General features: G+C 39.5%; 1 protein-coding gene across 1 annotated transcript; it reads right to left on the bottom strand.

Annotated features, from left to right (window-relative positions):
- Positions 1-2,964: 2,964 nt before the first annotated feature.
- On the bottom strand, positions 2,965-15,551 carry Cnga1 (cyclic nucleotide gated channel subunit alpha 1). Its single transcript, XM_055629405.1, has 8 exons — positions 15,445-15,551; positions 14,664-14,765; positions 13,213-13,275; positions 9,487-9,528; positions 9,287-9,397; positions 7,922-8,029; positions 6,599-6,705; positions 2,965-4,379 (listed from the first exon to the last, which is right to left on the bottom strand). Exons 1-8 carry the CDS (start codon positions 15,549-15,551, stop codon positions 2,965-2,967), a joined length of 2,055 nt encoding a protein of 684 aa, XP_055485380.1.
- Between the last annotated feature and the right edge of the window lie 631 nt (positions 15,552-16,182).

Here is a 16,182-nt window from a genome sequence, read left to right as displayed (position 1 = left end):
TAAGAAGCCAAGAGGTGCAAAGTAATGACCTCCCAAAGTCCATACAGGATGTTTTCAGCTGAGAAAAACCACGCACATACACCCCACAAGACAGCTTCCAGCTAACAAACATCACTTGCCTTTTCACAGGAGCTGTTTACCACCGGGATATACCAAAAACATTTCCACATACCACACTTGGGATCAAATCAAAAACATGTTTATATCTACTACAGGAGAGCCTGATAGAACCATGATGTATACCACACATCTGCGTTATCACGTTTTCCAAATCTCCATACTGAACCTTCCTGAGAGCACATTTTCTCCATCCCCCCAAACATTAGCTATTAACTGTTCTTTTCTCAGAGCTTCATGCAAGCGTTATTCTAGGTCTTTTTTCCTTTCCTTAATCTGTTTAGCAACATGTTAAGTATTATTGTTGAAACCATTTTTAATGGATAAATAAAGGCACAAAAAATATTTTTCAACACCCCAGCAGAGCCTGGGTTGCAACTAGGCAGAGTAACTTCCTGCGTATGCTCTTAGAAACTATACTCTATGATGACTGTGTAACTATCTTTAATTTTCTTCTGAATCTCAAGTGTCCTGATAAGCCAAATGTTAACATGTTGGTCCTCAGCCCTTGTAATAAAACCTGTTAATGGCAGAGTTTAATGGGAGCCTCGAGGTGTTAAGATAAGGAGTGTGCCCTTGCAGGAGACTGGAACTTTGGCACTCTGTTTCTCTGTTTCTGTCTCTTTGTCTACCCCCACCTCTGGTGGTATGTGATTTGGCCCCCCACCACATAGGACTGGAATGAAACATTGTCTGACCACAAACCCAAAGCAGTGAGGACAGTAGTTTAGGACTGAAACCTGGAACCTAGTCATCAAATCAAAGTGATTTGAAGCTAAGAAGCCAAGAGGTGCAAAGTAATGACCTCCCAAAGTCCATACAGGATGTTTTCAGCTGAGAAAAACCACGCACATACACCCCACAAGACAGCTTCCAGCTAACAAACATCACTTGCCTTTTCACAGGAGTGTTTACCACCGGTTTTCTTCATGTATCAAAATGGTCTCTTCCTGTAATCACATGAAAAAGCTGGGACACAATAAACTCTCACTTACTGGTTTTCAGCCCCTTCACTGACCTGTCATCTTCAAGTCACCGAATTTACGTGCAAACCTTAGCACCCTTCTCTTGTCCTGAACCCCCTCATCATCATGCTATACCTGTTCTTATCCTAGTATGCTAAATGTTCACATTGCACAGCCAATTGATACCTAAATGTGACTGGTTTCTGCATAACTAAGATGTAAGTTCCTGCTTTAGCCTCCACATGCACCCAGATTCTTAAAATGAGTTTTCCCCAAACCACAAGTATCCTGTCTTTTTTTTTTTTTTCACTTCCAGATGAAGCAGGAGCCTAGTCTTGAACCTCTGCATTGCCATTCTTTCGCTTGTCTAACCTGAACCATAAGCATCAGCTTAGCCTGTCAGAGCCCTATACCAAGAGGAGACATGAGAAAGGAATTGCATAACTTCCATACCTCAGGCTTTGGGCCAAACATCCATCGGCAGTTCAGGGTAAGCATCAGCTTGAGATTGAAGATATCCAAATAAAAATGCTTGGTGTTATTACTAGCCCAGATAAGATTCAAAGCATTCTCTCACCCTGATGTTGATCATGCTTCTCAGAAGCCAGGCCTAAGCGAGGAGTGTAACACCCATTCCTATCCTACTACATGAAGAAGAGAAGGAATAGAGGAAGAAAGAGGAGGAGGAGAAGAGGAAAGGGAGGAGGAGAAAGAAGAGGAGAATAGGAGGTGGAGGTAATAGTAATGACATGTTTCAGGTAGAAACCATGTTACATATCATATATAATATACCTACTTGAGGACCAAGACATTTCCTCTTTTGTAAAGAAACATATGCTGGCTAATACTGAAGGGATACACAAAATGTAGAAGGCAAATGTGGGACTGCAAAGGTATAATGTATAAGTTAAAGACTTGCCTTCCCTTCCTTCCTCTCCTCCTTTTCCCCCTTCTCCTCTTCTCACCTCCCCCTACTTGTGCTATCAATAGAACCCAGGGCATTGTACTCACTAAACAAGCACCCTGCCACTTAGTTAAAGCCTTGTATTCTGCATTTCCAAGAAGCTTTGTACTGGCCCATAGAACATTCATATCAACTTTTCTGATATGACACTTGCCCTAATTAATCATCCAACAGCATTGCATTTGTCCATTTTTCTTACTTGGTCAAGCATAAAAGAAAAAGAAAGATCACAGCTGTCAGGCCTTCATCTTCTGAGCACTGCTTAAATTTAACATTAAAAGATTCTTACATCATCTTGTGATGGCAATAAACATCTTAATATCCATGTGCACATATTTTTTTCTTATCATAAAATCTGATTTATTTTGCTTCTGTCAGTAAGAAGCTTCCCTCAGTCACCCACACTTATTACCACAAAGGCTAATATCCTTAAAATGACCTGAAGCTCTTCAAGACAGTATTTATCCCTTCTTAATCTTCAAATAAATCACATTTACTCTGGTTTTGTAATCAACTTCACTTTATTCTAGTTCTTAAAACTGTATCTCAAACACAATGTACACAGTTACACTGAATACATTTGACTTCTCAACAATGCAAGTGGCCTGAAAATGAGAAATACTCATTTACCTTTACAATGATTATTATATAAAAAGAGCATCTGTGGGGGAAAAAGGATCCTGACACAGATACATTAATCAGTTCATGTCCTTTCACAATACCCATTGTGAAAACTCCCAGATAAGATGATTCTTTAGTTGCAGTACTGCACAACGGATTTGTGTCATCCACCCATACACATTTTCCCTACAGAATAAGTTCCCAGATGAATTTTTTTTCTTCCAGTTTTCAGTTGTCTCTGGTCAAGTGCTCAAAGGATTATGAGATGTGCATTTTTTTTAACCGTTGACCAGCTTTTCAGTCTTGTAGAGACTCTGTGGACTCACCTTCTCCCCCAGGTTCCTCAAGAGCTGAAAATTCTGTTTCTATAAGTGGTTTCAGAAACTTCTCAACCTTGGTTAATCTTTGCTTGAGTTTCTGCTGCATCGACTCATATTCAGCCAAGATGCGGGCAAATCTTGTTTGCAGGAGGTCAACTGACCCCTCCATTTGAGTGACTTTCTCTTCCAAGTCTTTAGGGTCACTGCCCATGTTTGCAATGTTTAGATCCAGTAGACCATCTTTCATTAAGATCTGCCTCCCTTTCTCCTCCAGCATAGTTTTGGCATCGGGGTACTCTGTAAGAGCTTCCATGAGGTCATCTTTTGACAGGCAGAACAGATCTGAGTAGCCAATGCTTTTAATATTGGCCGTTCGTCGGTTGCCAGCCTTGCTGCCTTTGATGTTAAGAATGCTGATCTCACCAAAGTAGCTGCCATCACTCAGAACAACAAACTGTGTGATTCCATCATCTGCCACCACAGCAAGTTTGCCTTCTTTGATGATGTACATCTCTCGCCCAATGTCCCCTTTCTTGCATATGTAATCTCCAGGACTGTACACCTGGGGCTGTAGCTTCAACACCAATTCCACCAACAGACCAGCCTCACAGTCAGCAAAGATGCGAACCTTTTTTAATGTGTCTAAGTGAACGTTGATGGCAATTTCTGCCCTTAGCTTGTCAGGTAAATATCGCAAGACTTCTTTTTCATCAACTGTTTTTTTGTTGGTCCACAGATAGTCAAACCATTTAATAACTCTCTTCTCCATATCTTTGCTCACATTTCGAAAATTCATGTATTGTTTGATAGCATCGACTCTTGATTGAAATTCTGCCCTGGCTGCATTCATATTGGAAATCATAGAACCTATGTTACCAACGATGGTGGCAAAAATTAAAACTCCAATTAAGAAGTCTACCACCACAAAGACATATTCAGAATCCAGCACAGGAGGTGGAGTTTCACCGATGGTTGTCAAAGTCAGTGTGGACCAATAAAGGCTGTAGACATATTTTCTAGCCAAACGGCCAAATTCAGGATCATTGACATCAGGGTAGACCCATGTGTCATTCCCAAATCCAATAGCTTTTGAGATGGAATAGTATACACAAGCATTCCAGTGGATAATGATAACAATGTACATTACAAGGTTTGAAATCCTAAAGATGTTTGGGTAGTTGGTCCTTGTTTCTGTCCTCTGGAAGAACTCAAACATTCGAGAGATTCTTAACAGCCGGTTTAATCTAATTTCTGGATAGTTCCATCCAAACTTGATATACAGAAGATCAGTCGGTATCACAGAGAGAAGATCAAGTTTAAACTGCAAGTTTGCTTTATACTTTTCTGTGAGTTTCAGTTTGTCTTTCACTAGCAATCCTTGTTCCAGGTAACCTAAAAGAGAAGAGAGAAAAGCCAGTGTTTCTGTCTGTTATATCATGTTTATATTATTTTTTTCCTATAGTAACTCCTAACTTTGTTTAGGTCAAAATAAGAATACTTTTTAATAAATATGTCTTTAGTGATACAGTAACATATAAGATCAAATCTACATGTGGTTACAGAAGAGTCTATTGTACAAATAGAAAAATAAATCTTTTTTAGTGTAAAGGTAATATACAGATAGTTAAATAGGTAGATAGAGTGATTGATTCATTGATGGATAGACAATTTTACCTGAACAGGTAAAATCATGTCTTTGATGAATTGCATTCATATTCTACAGCATTATTAAATGATAAGTTACACATTTTTGTTCCTGTCCTCAATATCACTGGCACATCACTCTTAAAATCCTTATGATTTTCTGAGAAACCAAAGTATCTTTTGTTCTGATATTTGGTCTTGGCCTCAGCTCCTGATGCTGAACTCCAGAGTGCTTTGAATTCCTTGGATGGTAAGGGTGTCTTTGTTCTATGGAGGCAGCTCTTGGTAGGCTCTTAGGTGGGACTGGTCACCACAGGCATTATGTTTAGAAGCTTGGCATTTTCAACCTCCATCCCCACTTCCTCCAGGAGAAGAAGATGGGCTGGCAAGGAACTTAATAGTCTGACACCAATGTATGATATAGCCTTTCATAAAGATCATTGACTTTGGTGATGAGCATCTAAGTGAGAGGGCAAATGTAGAGTGTTAGAAGGATGTCATAACTGAATTCCATGAGGTCAAAGCTCTCAAGGTCTTCCACAGTTGTCTTCTGTATCGCTGCACCTTGCCTGTTCATCCATACCATTTATCGTGTCCTTTATTAATAGAACAAACTACCAAGTATGGGGGATTTGGGGTTCAGTGGGCCATACTAACAAATAACTGATCCTGAAGAGGTATTGTGGGAACCCTAAGGTATGGCTATTTGAGAAGAAACACAAGTTGGGTCATGTCCCTGACATATGAAGTCAGGAAGAGCCTTATGAGACCCAGCCCTTAACCTGCGGGATCTCACTAATTCCAGCTGGCTTCAGAACAGAATAAATTGTAGATGGTGTTATAGATGCTTAATAACTCAGGCTACTCCTTGGCAGAATCCAAGCCCTGCTCTGAGAAGTGTGGGCACCTGTCCTGCTGTCTCACTGTTTTGCATGGCTATGCTTTTCACCTTCAGTGTGAAGCAGAAATATCTCTTCAGACTGTGTTTTCACTCCTTAGTCTTGCCCTCCAAACTGTCCATAATCACCCTTAATCATCTCTTCTGTGCTGTTACTGTGGGCCTTGGATGGTGAGCCCAGAATCCCAGCAGTACAAAGAGAGTTTGTTTCTTCTATAGTGGCTACCAAACCTACAAGGAAGCTCTGGCAACAAAACACTGCATTGACATGTAGAGAGCTTCCTTTTGTGATTTCCCAGAGGCTTCTGTGCTGTGTATAATGATTGCATTTACAATGGGGGAGCAGTGCAGAAACAGTGAGCTTATACCTGCTTACTAAACACACTCCTGGTAAAGACCTGTTGGATGGCATTCCCTACTTACTGATACACCACCATGACCTACAGATGTTTCCTATAAAATCTCTATTAAGGTGCTTTTGGAAAACAATGACACTTTTCTTTGTGACCTTTTAAGGTATTTCCATGTGTAACAACAATTGTTCTTTACTCACAGAGATTTACTAGATATTTCTGTTCTCTCTATTCTCCTGCCTGGCATAAACCCAATGAATAGGTTAATAGAGGAAAACCACCAACACACACTCAAAAGGTTACTTAGGAGACTGGAGAGATGGCTCAGAGAATAAGAGCACTGGCGGCTCTCCCAGAGGACATGGGTTCGGTTCCCAGCACCCACATGGCAGCTCAGAACAGTCTGTAACTCCAAACCTAGAGGATCTGACACCTTCTTCTGGCCTTCTACCCTGGTGCACATGGTACACAGACATAAATACAGGCAAAACACCCATACATAAAATAGAAAAGGTAAAGAAACAAATTAAGGTGTCCTAGCAACATCTTCCTGGATCAGCTGGAAATGCCAATGAGTAGGAACATGTTATCTCTCTGTAGATGTTTTCAACTGAGGTTGTGAGTTTATATTGAAGAACAGTTGTGTTTGGAAATGTCATTATGTGTTAAAGATAAAAGCAAGAAATTTCAGAAAACCCAAAACAGATCATACTTACCTGTTCTTGTTCGTACAAACATATCAGCAAGATAGACTATGTCTGATACATAATCAAAAATGAGCCAAAATCCTAGATAATCAGATTGGAGTTCATCAAAACATGCTCTATAATGAAGAAAAAATACAAAAATTACATGGAAACTAATTGGAATAAAGGCCCCTTTGTATAATGTTTTTCATGATGGCACATACAATATGCTAAGGCCAGAGGAGTCTTTAGAGCACAGAGTTATCACAGTTTCCGCAAACCCTTCTTTGGTGGTTATGATTCATTTTCTCACACTTCTGAATTCTAATATCTGTTCTATCAATACTAGTTGGGTTTGTATAGACATCAGATGAGAATTAACCAGGCAGGGTAGGACGCGTCTTTCATCTCAACACTGGAGAGGCAGAGCAGGAAGACCTCTGAGTTCAAGGCCAGCTTGATCTACAGAGAGAGAGAGAGTTCTAGGACAGTCAGGGCTACACAGGGAAGCTACAACAACAACGAATAAATTTTTTCAGTTGGGAGGATACTTCTGTTGTTAAAGTGCTTGGTGAGGAAGCATGATGATCTGAATTCAGTCTTCAGAATCTTGCAGACAATAACAACATCAACAACACAGCCGCCATGGTGACATATGCTTGTCATTCCTAGCTCTAGAGAAGCAGAGAGGAGCACCCGTCCCCCTCCCCCGCACCACGGCCACCATGTTTCACTGTCAGCCAGCCTAGATAAAACAGTTAGTTCCAGGTCAGTAAGATATTCTATTTCAAATACAAGGTAGATAGCATCCTGAGGACACATAAAGCTGACCTCTGGTCCCCACACATATATGCATACATGTACATGACATACACAGAAAAGAATAAATGGCTTAAAGCTAAAGTCAAATCTCATTGGGTGAAACCCACTGATCACAAAGTTAATATTCCTTATCTATACCCAAAAAGTTTCAGGGAAAATGTTCCTACTCTTGAACAATAAGAAGTTTCTTACAGATACTAACTCTTCATTGTTTTCCACTATGGGCAATTTTTTTTTTCCTGATAGGCCAAGAATTACAGTTTTCTCCCAGTGTCCAAACTTCATAATTAAACAACCTGAAGTTGGAAAGAATGCTTCTTCTACTCTCATTCCCATCCCTTCCCAGGACTGTATGTCCAAGCACACTATAAATAAAAGACATGCTGATATCAGAAAACACACAGAGAATGATTTGGCCACTCTTTCCAACCTGAGGCAGGGAAAAGAGGTTTGCTCTGAAGAGCCCTAGGTCAAAGTATGTTGGCAGTCAACTTCTAAGGGTTTTGATATACACATAGAATATATGTAAACCTTGCAATAATCATCGTCCAGTTGTACATCACAGGCAAAGAGATACAAAACAGCCAGTTGTAGTATGTGTTTCCTGAAGGATCAATGATCACAACTTCTTTCTTCTCCCTAGCAACAATTAGAAATAGAGGAAAGTTATTAAGAAACAAAAATATTGGTATTTACCATACCAAATGAGGCTATATCCACCACCCATGATCATTGCAGTAGATGATGGATACCCTTGACTTAGGAAGATTAGCTCTATGATTATATCCACCATAAGAACCTGGTTAGTTAGTGAGGGGAGAGTAGATAAATCAGCAGTCTTACAATGAACCATCTGGTGGACTTCTGTTAAAGCCCTGTGTTTACTACAACAATGCAGTCAGTTCTATATCCCAAGTATGGAGTGCAAATAATGACCTAAATTGTAGGAAGCTATAGATTTCCCAACAGTTCTTTGTAAACTTAAGGGTGATAGAATGATAACGTTTCCATCAATTCTCTTCCCCTATCTGGAAGCAAAATGACCTGAGCTACAATGGTGAGGGAAGGTTGTGACCCAATCCATAGAGAAAGAAGGGCAATGCAACACAAATTTGTACAGTACTCGCTCGAGTGAAGCAGGGATGAGCTATAAGAGAGGCAGTAGAGGGCATAAAAAAGAAAGGAATGAATCATGTGATCAAATAGCTATTTCAAATGGTCTGGTACCAAGCCTATATTTTAAAAAAAAAGTTTTCTCCTTATACAAGCTTCAACAACTTTCTCAACGGGACACAAATAGTTGAATTGTTGTTTGATGGGTTGTTTTGTATAAATAAATTCAGAGAATAAGTTCTTTTTGAGTAAAATAATTTTGCTTTAAGACTTTACAGATAATGACTTTGTACTAACCCCCATGAAGTTCTAGATTTTAATTGCCTACTTGAAAAGGAGTTTTTCAAGAGCAGCATTTGGAATGCACTTCTGTAGTTGTCAAAAACATTTTGGCTCTGGGGTACTTTCAGACCTCTGTCAGACTGAAGTTGCTACTCCGAAATGTTAATGAGATTATCAAGTTTTTATTTGGCCTTTACAGGCTGATGAGATCCTAGGTACCCAATGATCCTTAACCTGAATATTTAGTGGGAAGTTTTTCTTCATTGATGCTTCTGAAAGAAAATAATTCATACTTGCTAAATTTTATAGAACCTAGAAAAAAAGTTTTCAATTTCATTTGATAGCAGTTTATACAAAATATTTGTTCTTAAGTATTTAAGGACTTTGTCTTTGCCTGGGGCTTTTTGCTATAAAGCTTTTTCTATGCTTTGGGAAATTTTACCTACATCTAAAACCCATTACAAGTTCATGTCTGTTTTCAATGCCAGTAAAAATATTTACTCTTCTTTCTTATCTTTGGTTTTCTCCTCTTTCTTTTTCTTCTCTTTTTCCTTTTCCTTCTTCTTTTTCTTCTCTGGGTCCTTTTTATTTTCATTTTTGTCATTCACCTTGCTGGAAAAGTTGAGTAAGTGTTGTTACCATATGCAAATGACACAGACAGGCAGAAAAACGGATAGAGGAATTGATGCAGTCAGGCTTACCTCTTCTTTTCCTTTTTCTTTTTCTTTTTTTCTTTTGGGTCTCTAAAAAGAAACAGCATCTGTCACATAATCACATTACTTCAACCCCAGCTTCTTTCTGCTTTCCTCTCCACTCAGCAAGCATTCTCAGCCTTGCTTTCAAAGTTCTGCCTCAGTGCTCAGAAACCAAAAGGGAGGGTGGCCAAAATCAAACAGGTATTCAGACAAATAACAAAACATGCTCAGGTTAACAGAAAAGAAAAGTTGAAAAGGACAGAATATATAAATTATGTAAAGAATTTCACTAACTTAAGAAACAGCAGTCTCTGAGTGTATTCCAGAATTCTAATACATAAAGGTAATGGTTTTTTACTTTAAGTTTTTAATACCATTCACGTTTTCTTAAATTAACACATCAAGAATCTCAAAAAAAAATGTCATGAATTCTCTTTCAAGGAAGTGATTTTGATGGGAGCATTGTTTTTAGTTTTTTATTTTTTCATGAGTAGTCAAAAAAAAAAAAACTCTTTGGTCATTCATTCAAGTCATGAGGTCAGACAATAATCCAGAATATGATAAACTAGCATATCTGAGGCACAGATATAAGTAGCAAAGTGACCCACAGGGAACAAGTAAGCTGCTAAGAAGGTGGATTAGCACACCATTTCGCCCCATGTCACTTACCACTGTTTCGTCAGCACCTACACTTCATGGACTATCTATGGCTCTATATGGGATTTCTTTAGGAGCAGCTGTTGGAATTGGGTTGGAAACCCCAAGTAGGCTATTTCTATACCATGAAACCATCTATATGTGGCCTTGAAACACAGTGGTGAGCCTAGGCTTCCCAATGGCGCAGCTTCAAGTACCATGCAGTCACTCACTTTCTATGAAAAAAGATATGGTTAACTTAATAATACATAAAGACTCATGGGCAATCACAAAGGCCTTAAATGGTCGGTTAAGGACCTAGATGGAAAAAGATTGAACAATCGGGCAGATGAGTTCTAGAGAAAAGGCAAACTAATAGACTTATAAGCACAACATTTGAAATCTTTGTATCCCATGTCAGAGAGTAACCAAGCAGACTGAAGGACTCAGCTAGCTGATAAACACAACCTCCATTATGGCATCCTCAGTGCTGGCAGCCTCCATGGCAACAAAAATGAAGGCTATGTTTGGGCCAACACATGGCTTTCTGCTCATAATGGCTGGTGTTGAACATCTAGCCTTCTAGTTATAAATAGAGCATTTGAATCATGTAGGTAGCATTGCTGTTATAACATGACTCCAGTGCCTATCTCTTAAGTACAGTAGTCACTTGATGGCACATTGACTTCATTGCGTCCTCACCAATGAAGAAAGTACACCAAATACTTTTATACTAACTGACTTATATTGTGGTATATGTTGCTTTTTCCACAAACTTGACCAGTATCATTGTTTAGGGTTTTTGAAAAAATGACCCACTAATAAAGCCTACTACACAGCATCACTTTGGGTCGACTTTATAGCAAAAGAAATGTAGCAAAACAATAACTGGCCCAACTTGAGAACTACCCCATGGAGAGAGCCAGCCTCTGTTATTATTAATGATACTCTGCTATGCTTGCAGACAGAAGCCTAGCATAACTCTCTTCTGAGAGGCTTCATCTAGCAGCTGATGGAAACAGATGCAGAGACCCACATCCAAACAATAGGCAGAGCACAGGGAGTTTCACCATGGCTTTCTAAGCCTGCTTTTTTATAGAACCCAAGACCACCAGCCCAGTAATGACACCACCAACAACAGACTGAGCTCTTCCCCAATCAATCACTAATTAAGAAAATGCACTAAAGGCTTGCCTATAGGCCTAGCTTATGGAGGCACTTTTTGTCTCAATTGAGACTTATTTCTTTTCTGTGACTCTAGTGTGTGCCAAGTTGATATAAAACTAGCCAGCACAGATATTGAGTTTGGAATCCAGTGGGCCTATTGTATGCTGCTCCACGCAGAACCTTCTGACATGTTACAGATATGGAGTGAGCTTCAGAAGGCACAATGGAAATGCTGCCTGGGAGTACACTTTCCTTGAAGATGAGTGACTATAATCCAGGATACTGTAAACTTAAGAAAAAGAATGGTCATTAGGTGGTGCTCTATGCCTGCACATGAATAGAATGCACAGGTCTAGGAACAAAGGTATGTAATTAGGGGTACTTTACATAGGGAAAGTATACTTCTCATTTCTGTACAGATGGGTTTTGTGGTTCTAGAGGTCACATTTCATGAAAGGGGTCTATACTTCTGCCAAAGGGCACAGTTACAGTTCCTTTAAACATTAATCTATGACTATTTCTCTGGCCACTTTGGACTTCTCATTCCAAGAAACTAATTGGCAGAGAAGAATCACCAGACTGTAAAGTTTATGATCCTGATCATCAAAAATAAGTAGTGCTGGGGTTGTGCAATGAGCAGATAGAAATTATCTGACAGGTGCATGATCCACCATGGCAGCTGCTCTCAACATGTAGTGCATGACCCCTTTGGGAGTTGAACGTTCCTTTTAAATGGGTCACATATCAGATATCATGCATATCAGATATTTACATTATGATTCATAACTAGCAAACTTACGGTTATGAGGGAGCAATGAAAATTTTATGTTTGATCATTACAACATGAAGAACTGTACTAAAGGGTCACAGCATTAGGAAGGTTGAGAACCACTACATTATGGTATCTGTTGAAATATCCTCAACGCATCTTTGATAGTGAAAATAGACAAGTCTAGCAGCCACATCTTAAGGACAGCATAATGACCAGATAAATGTCTGTATTTTCTAGACTGGAAGAAGTTCTGCACAATCATGAGACCGCTCTAGAATGGACAAAAGTAGATAAGGAGTTTCTGTGTATGCCTCAAAAGTATCTAAAGTGGCCAGGCATCTTTATACATCCCATTCACCTTCCTCTTACAAGCTTCCCTGGGACAAAAGAACATCCAGAAGCCTTAGAGGGAGCAGCAGCAGCATTTTCTCTCTAAAAGAGTGGAGCTGAGCAGGGCACAGGTGGGCTGTAAGGCTACAATTACACGTGGGTTTCCTGAGTTTCAGGCACTCATTCTCCATACACCAACACTTGCTGACAGCACGCTTTCTCCTATCCTTTGAAAGGAATGCTTCAATGAAAATCACCATTTTTAAATTTATCTCGCAGATTCCTAGGGCTGTTCTGACTGTGCGTGACTGCAAAGACCCAGTTCTGTTAGATAAGTATGACACAAATTTGAAAGCATACCCATGCTCCAAAGCTTCAATAAAACCAAATGTCTATTCTTCAAACTTCTCCATCTCCCTCTGCCCAATTCTGCCACCCCTAACTCCCTTCCAGATACCACTCCAAAGGGCACATCCAATAAATATCTGCACAGAGACCGCTATGGCAGAGGCTGCCTCCTGAAGAATGTGGCCCAAGGTCCATTTTTCAGTGTTTCATAACTTAGATTGTCTGGTCTGCCCTAAGGAAGGGCAATTGCATATATAACAAAGACATTTTTTAAAACATGTATTAAGCGAAAGAACAAAATACATGCATGTTGCTTTTAATTGGGGCAGATGCATTTTCCAGATAAAAATTAGCAAACAACAAAATAATAGAATGTCATCTTTATTAAATGAGTTCATGTGCTAAGTATTAGCTATATCTCTAATTTAGATGCTGCTAGTTTTTTACTTGTTTTAATTTTCTTCTGTAGATGTACTTACTGGTCTTTGTTGCTGCTGTTGTTAACATTGAAAAGAGCCATAGTACCTGGCAAATATTGCTCCCTGGAAGAGAAAAAATATATAGTAGGATCACAATGACTGCCATGCTCATGGTAAGCAAACTGCCTTAAAAAACAAATATCTTTATGGTTTTCTACTCACTACATAATATTATCCACATGACTATTTAAAAAATACAGAACTTCTATGAAGCACAGCTTGCCAGAAAACAGTTTATTGATGCAAAGTGGTTACTAAATGCCTATTCGTCAAGGTTCATACCAAAAATTAGCAATATCTTTGGCCTTGAATGAACCAAGATGGTTGACGCTGACTTCCACTGAAAGACCCCAGATAGCCAGTGAAGACAGAAAAAAGAAAGGAAATAGAGTTTTAAAGGACCAAGTGGAAAGCTATAGTTAACCAATAGAAAGAAATTTTAAAAAAGGGGAAATGATAATAAAAAATAAGATACAGTGCATAAGATCAGAACCCGTGATCCCTACCGTGCCTCATTCCTTAATCCTTAAGTGGCTTCGAGGATCTCTATTTGAACATGACTGCTTTATTTTTCCCCATAAATGCTAACCTTTCCTTTTCTAATCCCACACTGTATTTCCTGTGAGTAGGCTCTACCAGATATAGCAGTTTAGAGAATGATAGCCCACCCTCTCATATAGAGTTATCCCAAAGGATACATTTAAAAGAAGCAGGAAATCAAGGGAGTGTGGGCAGCCAAACACACCCAGGACCTTCTCAGAGGCTCTGATGAAAGGACAGAGAGAACTTTAGTTCTATGTCCTTGTCCAGGTTCAGATTTGGCAAGGCCAGTCTAAGACTGGAGCCAGGTCCTCGAAGGAGTCAAGGGTGTGGTTTCTGAGGACCCGACTTTTCCCCCTGGGCTGTGGTTTTGGGTCCTATGGCCGCTCTCTCTGAGGTATCCTGTGCTCTCTTTGCCACTTGTCTGCTCTCTGCTGACCTCGGCCATTTCCCTCCTAGATATAATATATACAATACTGTACTTCTTAATAAACTTGCATGGCATAGTCATTGGCTTTTGCAAGACCTCCTTATCCTAGGTACTGCTTTTGTCTTCTTTATTTTTCGTCTTTATTTCCCTCTCCAGTCATCCTACTCAACATTTTGCTGTTTGGGACTCTTGTTCTGACAGGTTCAGGTCAAGATAGGTATTGGGGCACAAGGTTTATGAGAAACAGACATTAGTCTCAAGGAGCATGATGGGGCATATTTATGACTGGGAACCTGTGGCTGTGAGTAATTAGACATCAGCAGTTTTCCAAGAAAGGAAGAAGGTAAGGAACAGAAACAGCAAGGTACGCGTTAGTTCTTGCATAGTATCTCAATGGCAAGCCCACTCTGTAGACGGAATAGAAGGATTTTCATTAAAGTGGTAGTTTAGAAGATGGATAGAAGATAGATGCCCCTCTCACCTCTGCGATGGTCCTGGCCTTCTGTGTGACTTGTTTCTAAAGAAAGAGTCCTCGTTCTCTGACCCTTCAGACGGAGAGGCATTGTCTTCATCAGAAAAGGAGCTGCCATTCAAAGGGGGACAGAAGTGAGCAGGATTCCTGTTTAACCAGCTCAGGGTATCACCACTCTCATCAAGGTGAGGCCCCCCCACTTCCCACCCCTTCTCAGACTAAGCCACGGCACATGTTTAATTAGGTGAAGTAGGAGTGCAGCGTTCTACGGAGCGTGTGCCTAGCGAAGGTAAGACATGCTGATTAGACCTCCCACATCATGCTGTTGGGTCACTTTGTACATCCTTCCCCCATTAAAAGAAAATCCTATCACTCTCACTCTCTCTATTCATTTATGGGTAGCTATTTTAAATTACACTATTAAATTATATTATTAGATTTTATAACCAACATACCTATATAGAAAATATTCAATATTTTCACATTTATGTACAGCAATATCATCTATTTAGATTTTATATTTCCCATGGATAAGGACTCTGTTTATGAGTAAAAAAGTATTTGTCATAATACTTTTACATATATAATACATAATAGGATGAAAATACATAAACGATAACAAAATATCCTTTGTGTAATGGGTAAATTATACTGTTCCAAAGTATAAGTAAGTTCACTAAATTAAATAGGTTACAATTTTATAGCTACAAATTATGAAACCAAATTAAAATCCAACCAAAAAAAATGGTGCTTGTGTTAAAAAAGTGCATGAGAATTTGCATAGATTCACCTGCACGCTCCGTTTTCCATCCGTCGGATTTCCTTTTCAATAGCTGGTACAACCACATTGGGAATATTTACAAAAGAGTGCCACGTATTGATAATGTTTGTCTTCATGGTTAGTTTAGTATCTGAGAAGAAATAAATCTTATTAATGAGAAGTTTTGTGTTTACATGTGTAATCACATTTCACCCTACAGGGACTATGCTGTGACAACAGAGCTCCACTGAGGAGGAGACAGTGTTCCAGCTGCAGTTCTTCAACTGAAATGCGCTGAAACCATACCTCTGAGGTTTTTAGCACATGCACCTATGGAATTGAGACTACCAGGTGGTTGCTACCCATCTGTCCAATCCAAGGGCTTCTCAACCCTTAAGAATGTTAATTACATCCTCCCTTCTCTGCCTCAGCAATGGGCACACATTTGAATAATTCTCTCATATGCGAAATCACTATGCATTCTATCTTCAAGGCTAGCTATAACCTTCATGGAGACCTCTGTCACAATGGCAGAGTGCTGGGCAGGTAATAGATATTCAAGAAACAGTTACTCATTAAACAAATCCTGTTTTGTTTTCTGTGGTGGGGGCGTGTCATTGTCGTTCCTTTGATGGTGAGAACAGAACCTATTTTCAACATGTTGGGCATGTTCCCTACCACTGAGTTCTAGTCCCAGCTCCAGATCTTGTTGTTATATTTAAAAAGCTGTACTCACATAATGTTCATCAGAGGTTGTACAAGTGCGGT

The sequence above is a fragment of the Psammomys obesus genome, unplaced genomic scaffold (assembly GCF_907164565.1).
Source record: "Psammomys obesus unplaced genomic scaffold, mPsaObe1.curated_primary_1811, whole genome shotgun sequence".
NCBI classification, from domain to species: Eukaryota; Metazoa; Chordata; class Mammalia; order Rodentia; family Muridae; genus Psammomys; species Psammomys obesus.
This window is presented reverse-complemented; position numbering and strand designations above follow the sequence as displayed.